This window comes from Henckelia pumila, chromosome 3 (genome assembly GCF_033568475.1).
Source record: "Henckelia pumila isolate YLH828 chromosome 3, ASM3356847v2, whole genome shotgun sequence".
NCBI classification, from domain to species: Eukaryota; Viridiplantae; Streptophyta; class Magnoliopsida; order Lamiales; family Gesneriaceae; genus Henckelia; species Henckelia pumila.
In genome coordinates this window covers 195,056,670-195,064,180 of record NC_133122.1, presented here as the reverse complement: position 1 = coordinate 195,064,180, position 7,511 = coordinate 195,056,670, and the positions used below count along the sequence as shown (strand labels likewise).

The window sequence follows — 7,511 nt, the reverse complement described above, 5'->3', positions numbered from 1 at the left end:
ATTTAAAGCATCTGTTTCGATATAGTAGATTGATATTATTATAATACAGTATTAGTTATGTGGGATTAATTTAATTGCAAAATTCAAATCAGAACTGGTGATCGTTATTAACAAAAAAAATAAAAGAATCTTGGTGAAAAAAAAAGAAAAAAGAAATCATATACCTTTTAATTTATATTTTGTAAAAACCATATGCTACGTACATATATGTTATCCAAAAAGTAACGAAGCTTCACGGATATTACTTGACACGCAAAGGCAAGAATCACATTCCCTCGTGAGTGGTGTCATTTGCACAAAAGAAACAAACCATGCACCTTCCTCGTTCTTCAACTTCCATTGCTAGCTTTTGCTTTAGAATTGCTAATTAAAGAGCCAAGCACTACTGATTAGATTAGATTAGATTTCACGTAAAAGTGAAACTTCCCCGTTGTTTCAGTTTGCTCAAGGTTGCCGTTTCTTCCGCTGGTAATTGATCTTCTACTCTCTCGGCTTCTATATATATATATAGACGATCGACTCAGGTTCCGCAGAAGGATCGGAGTGATGATATGGGTAATCTGCTGTCTGCGTTTCGCAAGCATCGGAAGAGTACTACTGGCGATAGGGGAGCAAGAAGAGGGGGATTGCATGGGGGACAATTAAGCTATAAATTTATTCCTGATTACTACAAAACCCTTGATGAGGTTTTGATCACAATTCTCCCTTCGTTTGTTTTTGTCATTTGTTGGGGAAAGTCATATATATATATATAGGATCAGCACTGGTATCATTCATTAATCTTTTATTAGAACTTGGAAATGTACGTGATAAATTGCATTCATGTTTTAGTAACTAGCTAGTATCGATAATCCATCAACTTGTCCAATTTTTTTTGGCTTTGTCTGAATTTTCGACTATTTTGGTCCGTACAACCATGCATCAAAGTCATATATAGGATCAGCACTGTTATCATTAATTAGTCTTTTATCAATTTTCGCTACATATAGTTTGAGTGCATGGCCTTGGATTCATGCTTGCACCACACAAGAAATTGTTGAGCTCTTTATGGTATATCATGCATGATGCAAGGCTAGTTCGAGTCAACCAGACTCCCATGACATGGAGGGGAAATAAAGAGATCAGAATTTGGGGTTTAAGGAGAGAAGAATGTATTTTGTACAAACTTCAATTATATATAATTATCATGCGGTACTGTTATAGTATTTCCATCCTTTTTATACTTTCTATCATACGCCAGTAATGGCTAGCCACTAATGTGTTAACCAACTAATGTGCATTTGTATGATCTAGTCCTCTGTCGATAGCCTGGCACGAGTTTAATTTCTTAATATAATTCTGTGGTTGGCTTTGCAGGTTACTAATGCCTTGAGAGAAGCGGGTCTCGAATCATCAAATTTGATTCTTGGAATCGATTTTACAAAGAGTAATGAATGGACAGGTGAGTGATGATCAATACAAGACTAAGTTGGATTTTCACACATTGTAAGCTAACATATCAATCTTCTCATTGAAGGGAAGAAATCATTCAACAGCCGTAGCCTGCATGCGATCAGCGATATTCCTAATCCATATGAAAAAGCCATATCCATCATCGGCAAGACTTTAGCTCCATTCGATGAAGACAATTTGATTCCTTGTTTTGGCTTTGGGGATGGTCAGTGAGTTTGAATTAGATCATCATCATGTTTGGCTTCTTTTGTCACCCCTGTATATAGACCGATGATCGAACCCCCTTTTTTCTCCCTCATTTATCTGTAGTAACTACGTATGATCGTGATGTGTTTAGCTTCCACAGCGATAACTCTCCTTGCCATGGCTTTGAAGAAGTTTTGGCATGCTATAGAAGAATAGTTCCACACCTGCTGTTATCAGGTTAGCTACTTTGTATTGTCTAATAATTCGATGTTACCGCGAGTCTTTATCTTTGATGATATGTGCTGAAATTTTCTTTGACTTGAAAGTTGAAACCTTCATTAACAAGTTCTTGCTATTTTTGTTTGTGTTTGTGGTACTTATTTGGGTTGAAGGGCCGACATCTTATGGACCAGTAGTAGATGCTGCGGTAGACATAGTGGAGAAACGTGGGGGACTATACCATGTTTTAGTTATCATAGCAGATGGCCAGGTACTTTTTGACCTTCCTCTCTTCTTCAATATGATGCCAAGAATATAGTTGGTTTCATGTTGAGAATATAGTTGACAGAACATATTGATGCCCAAAACTTGTGGTTGGGAAGGTAAAACATGATATTCTGTGCGCCATTCGAATGGATCTGTGGGTACAAATGAAACAAATCAAAACGAATATCTTTAATTAGTCGGCTCAAAGCTTGAAAACTGGATTATTTAGGGCCACTGCTTGGCTCTTATCAAAGTTAGAGGGCAAGCTATATTCAGGACCTAATTGTGTCAACCCTTGTGAAAAGTCTAGAAGGAATAAAACACGATACTTAATTCTCGTTGAGATCGATAATGAATTTGAATGTGTTTTACCTAAGTGTGATGACTCAATTTCAATAATGTCATATACAAATTGAGTAATATGCATATCCTCCTAAAAAGCTAGTAGGCTAACCTGAATCATCTATGGCATTAGTCTTTGTTCCCCCATCTCCCATCTTCTATTTTTTGCATACTTATTTAGGAACACATGTTCAAATTTGAAATCATTCTTTGATGAACTCACTCACTCAAATCAAACGAAATTGTTTTGTCTATCAAGGTCACAAGAAATGTAGATACAGGTGATGAAAAACCCAGCCCTCAAGAATATAAAACCATAAAATCTATAACCGATGCAAGGTACAAAAACAATCTCACTTCTCTCATTCCCCATATTTTATCTCATTCATTTGGAATGTCTTCGATGCAAGTTTCATGTCACAGGAATTAAAAGAGTACTGCCAAATTCTTACATTTTTTAGACAAAAATAAATGGCTCTGAGCAAGGAACTGACTCTGTTTGCATGTTGACTCAATTGAAATCTGGTGTCTATAATTTTCAACGCCTGCTAGATTTAAAACTATCAAGAACATTTGTTTGTTTTTCATTTTTTATATCAGTAAGCACCCTCTCTCCATTGTTCTTGTTGGCGTTGGCGACGGACCCTGGGATGACATGAAAAAATTTGATGATAAGCTCCGTGATCGTCAATTCGACAATTTTCAGGTAAGCTATTAGTTGTAAGTTCCACATTGAGCTCTCATTGTGAGGTATGCATAGGATCTGAAATGTTTCTAATGTTGCTAGACTTATGTTTACACCGATCCTTCAAGAAGTAATATTCACTTGTCTGCCATGAACTTTTTGCAGTTTGTTAATTTTACTGATATTATGGGCAAGAAGACATCCTCCACTGAAAAAGAGGCTGCATTTGCTCTTGCTGCACTTATGGAGATACCAATCCAATATAAAGCAGCTCAGGAACTGCGTTTACTAGGGTATAGTGCATTCGAAATTAAGGATGAAAGCTAGTTCACAACGGCACACATGAAGAGGGGAGCATAAATCGCATCCCCTCGAATAAAACAAAATCCTGTTTCTAAGTACTTTTTGCCACTTAAAAAGAAAAATTAGATCTCATATATATCGATGAACAATGCTCGATCAAGTTCAAGTGGTGCAAACAATAAAAACATGACTAAGCTTGTACAATATTATATACAAGTGTTACCTTATGTACTAACATGTTTATCTTTACTATCTTCTCCTTACATGGTTTACCACTGCAGCCACATAACTGGTGAATCAAAGAAAATAAATCCTAAGCCACCACCGGTGGAAAATACTGGCCAGGCTATGCTTCCGGCTCGACAACCAAGCCACGTTTCAGCGGCCGCCCAAAACGATCAAAATCAGGTATGTCATCATTTTACTTAATTAACCCCCCTCTTGATGTTGGGAAAGTGGTATTTCTTGATTTAAAGCTTTACTAACAGATACTTTTAATAGTTACACAAGTTTTTATTTGATTTTGAAGGCCTGTCCAATTTGCTTAACAAATAAGAAAGACTTGGCCTTTGGTTGCGGACACATGGTGAGATTCAAAAAGGACAAATGTTTCATATTTGCAAATTTAGACTAGATTCAAGATTTCTATTAATGAAAGTTTTTGATTACAGACCTGCAGAGAATGTAGCACAAGAGTATCAAATTGTCCCATTTGTCGTCAACGTATCACAAGTCGGATCAGGGTATATACTTGACCATCACCCCTTGATCAGGAAGAGGGTCCTGGTGCCTTTGCAAAAGATTTGGTTGCTACCTTTTCATAGTTGGTTTTTTAAATTATGTAAATAGTAATGCTTTGATATATGCTTGTTGAATGTATTATGCAAAGGTATTAGGGCGTTTGCCTGAGTAATCTTGGGAGATATGGTTGGGTTGAATGTTTTAGTTGTAGACTTGTAGGCTTAGATGGCTGAAGCCTGAATGTACGTAAAAAATTACTTACTCTGTACACATACACATATGATATGCTTGCTTTCGACCTAGTTGTATCACACTGTCTTATTTTACGTAGAAAAGTGCATGCAAATGCTTTCGATTTACAATATTCCTTTTTTTGGTTAAACTCCAGCTGTTACAATATTGCTTTCGATTTGGCCCGTCAAAACCCACCAATTTACATTTAAGCCCGCCGGATTAGCCCGTCCCGCCACTTAAAATATATGGGTTGGGTTGGGTTGGAGTTTTCCCAACCCACCTTAAAGATGGGCCAACCTGCCCTGGCCCGCCTAATAGTGGGTTGCGACGGTTGTGGGCTGGCCCGCCCCGTCATCCCATTTTGACATCTCTACATTAATGCATGCCTTCTGCCAGAGCGGGGAGGCTAGTCCAAGAAAGCGTTGACATGAAACCCTTGATCTTTCTGGTCAAGACCTCTGCTATTCCATCAACTTGGACACGTCTTTGAGGGCTCGATTTACAATATTCTTGTCATATGCCATTGTGGAATGATCACTAGAACTGAAAAATGCAAAGAACATCAGTAGAACTGTAGAAGCACCAAACTGATGCATTGAAACATGACAAATTGAATTTAGAGTGCACAACCAAAATAGGTCGAAGCTTGGCTTCGGGTTCCGGGTTGCTCGAATTGGTGAACCGCATGACGCAATAGCGAAGCACTCCCGGAACGCCGCCGCATACGGTGGCGAATATGGGAAGAAGAAGTGCGCCGTGGAATCTCTCATCTCTGTCACTGGCCATATCCATTGGGCTGGGCCAATCGTTGACTCACAGACTCTCAAACCAAGCCCAACAAGAAATGCTCCAAAGTGTGTGAATTTCTATTTTAATTATGTGTTGCATGAATTGTATTTTTTTATTAAAAATTTTATGACGTATTTAAATATGTGAAAATATATATTTACCATCCTGAATAATAGAAATAAAAAAAAGTAATTGAATTTAAATGCGATTAATGGAATCCAATCGGCCGCCCAATCAGATGAAGAAAAAAAATTGTGCGTAGATTGGAAAAGGGCTAGATATTTTACGATTTATATTATATTGAAATTTAATTTATATATATATATATATATATAGATATTAATATATATTAACCACAATTAGAGCATATGTCTCCACTATCCATTTTGTCCAACCTAGACTTGTGTGCTCAAAATCCATCAGTAAACATCCAACATTGCACGAGTAAATGCAAGTCAAGTGGCTGATCATGAACTAATTCGTCGTAGTTTATATCAAAATTGCAACTTTAATTTGGTTTTTTTGGATGCGATTCCAAAAATAATGTATATATAGTTTTATTCCTATAAATGATAAATATTGTTGAATTAATCATAAATAATTATTGACTCTGCAAAACCCTCTTTGTAGAATCGAACGCACGTTGTTTTACCAAAAACTACGTTAATGGATAATTAACATCGCACTTTCAAATCAACTTTAAATCATACATCAACAGATCAAATATCACGTTGTAGCATACAAGGGCGGAGCTACACTATGAGTCACCTCGACTGTTTTTTTTTTTAAAAAAAATTATATATATTATTGGGCCTTTTTTGGGCCACTTTGGGATTAGCCCGGGTAGCCCAAAACTAATATATAAAAAAATTCCAAATAAAATGATGCATTAACCCACTAATATACCCACTCATAGATTGATAATAAAAGCCCAAAAAATTTATGATGTAAGGTGTTAGAAATTTTTTTCTCCCTAAGAGTGATTACGATATGTTTTTTGGGAATTTATTTTATTTTATATATATTTTTTTCAAAAAAAATTTCTAGCCCGATCAGATGTTAATTTCTGGCTCTGCCATTGGTAGCATAGATAATTATTATACGTATACACAGGGGCGGCCCTCATGGAGGGCGAGCCAGGCGACCACCCGGGGCCCCATTTTAAGAGAGGACCCCAATTAATTTTATAAATTATTATAATATGCATATAATATTTTAGCTAATTACATAAAAAAATAAAATATTATGTCATAAATCCCCATGAAAAGCATGTACAATCATAAGCTAACAATACTCTTCCAAACACTAACTTAGTCTAAATAGGGACAAAAAAATGAAGATTAAATGATTACGAGTTAAGCATAATGAAACAAAAAAATATATAAAAACTTTTTAATTTAGTGATTGATAAACAAAAAAAAAAATGCATCAGAAATCAAAGAGGAAAGAGGCATATATATATATATATATAGAGAAAGTATCCTATGACCATTAGCATCAGCGTCACGTAGGGGTTCACGTCATAAAACCCTACATGCATGCATGGGAATGCGTGCCAAATAAAGATTAGGACATGATCATCAAAATCAGCGATAAAAATATCTTAATTAGTTACCATATTAATTCGAATATATAATTGTGCGCTAGCTAGGCTGTAAAACAACTCATTGATATTGCATGTTAATGGAGGATTTGTGGTTCTTTTGCATGTAATTATTTATTATAATTATTATGTCAGTACTGTGAATCTTCAAGAGCTTTTGATGGCAGACTGATTGGGGTAGCTTTAACTGGTCCTTGCCCACGTAAAGTTAGAAGCTTCATCGATATTTGAACGCATGCATGGGAGTGCGTTTTCTCGTAAAAATTTTTGATTCCCATGTTCCCAAACACGCTTTTGCCTTTATTTTCCCATCATCACATCCAATATGCAAATGTAGAATTAAGCTAAGCTTTAAAGCCTTTAACGTTAACATCACCGAGCCCTGCAAACTAAAAAAAGGTTGTCTTCTATTGTCGCACCACAACCCCTAAAATACCGGTAGCTCCCCCATTTCTTGACTTCTTTTGTATTTAGCAATCTATATACACACACACACACACATAATTGATTGGTAAATGTTTGCAACAAGGTAATATATATATATATATTACTCTTACACCAAGATTGATGAATGGTTTTCTTATCGTACGTACTCCTAATTAATTGAAATTAATCGACGCGGTCACACTCTAGGATAGACGTCGTCGTTTCGAATTTTGTGTGTATATGTATTCAAGTGGAAGTTTTTTT

The 7,511-nt window shown here is 36.1% G+C and overlaps 1 protein-coding gene across 2 annotated transcripts; it reads left to right on the top strand.

Moving 5' to 3' along the window:
- The first annotated feature begins 237 nt into the window (after nucleotides 1–237).
- LOC140887084 (E3 ubiquitin-protein ligase RGLG4-like) lies at nucleotides 238–4,537 on the top strand. 2 transcript variants are annotated; one of them, XM_073294112.1, is made up of 11 exons: nucleotides 238–686; nucleotides 1,357–1,441; nucleotides 1,517–1,657; nucleotides 1,762–1,875; nucleotides 2,031–2,128; nucleotides 2,726–2,805; nucleotides 3,067–3,172; nucleotides 3,317–3,444; nucleotides 3,736–3,862; nucleotides 3,984–4,040; nucleotides 4,126–4,537. In XM_073294112.1, the coding sequence occupies exons 1-11, from the start codon at nucleotides 552–554 to the stop codon at nucleotides 4,207–4,209; spliced, it is 1,155 nt and encodes a 384-aa protein (XP_073150213.1). In that variant the 5' UTR covers nucleotides 238–551; the 3' UTR covers nucleotides 4,210–4,537. The 2 variants fall into 2 exon arrangements, with proteins under 2 accessions (XP_073150213.1, XP_073150214.1); XM_073294113.1 differs by lacking the exon at nucleotides 238–686 and adding an exon at nucleotides 721–1,191.
- Nucleotides 4,538–7,511: the final 2,974 nt, after the last annotated feature.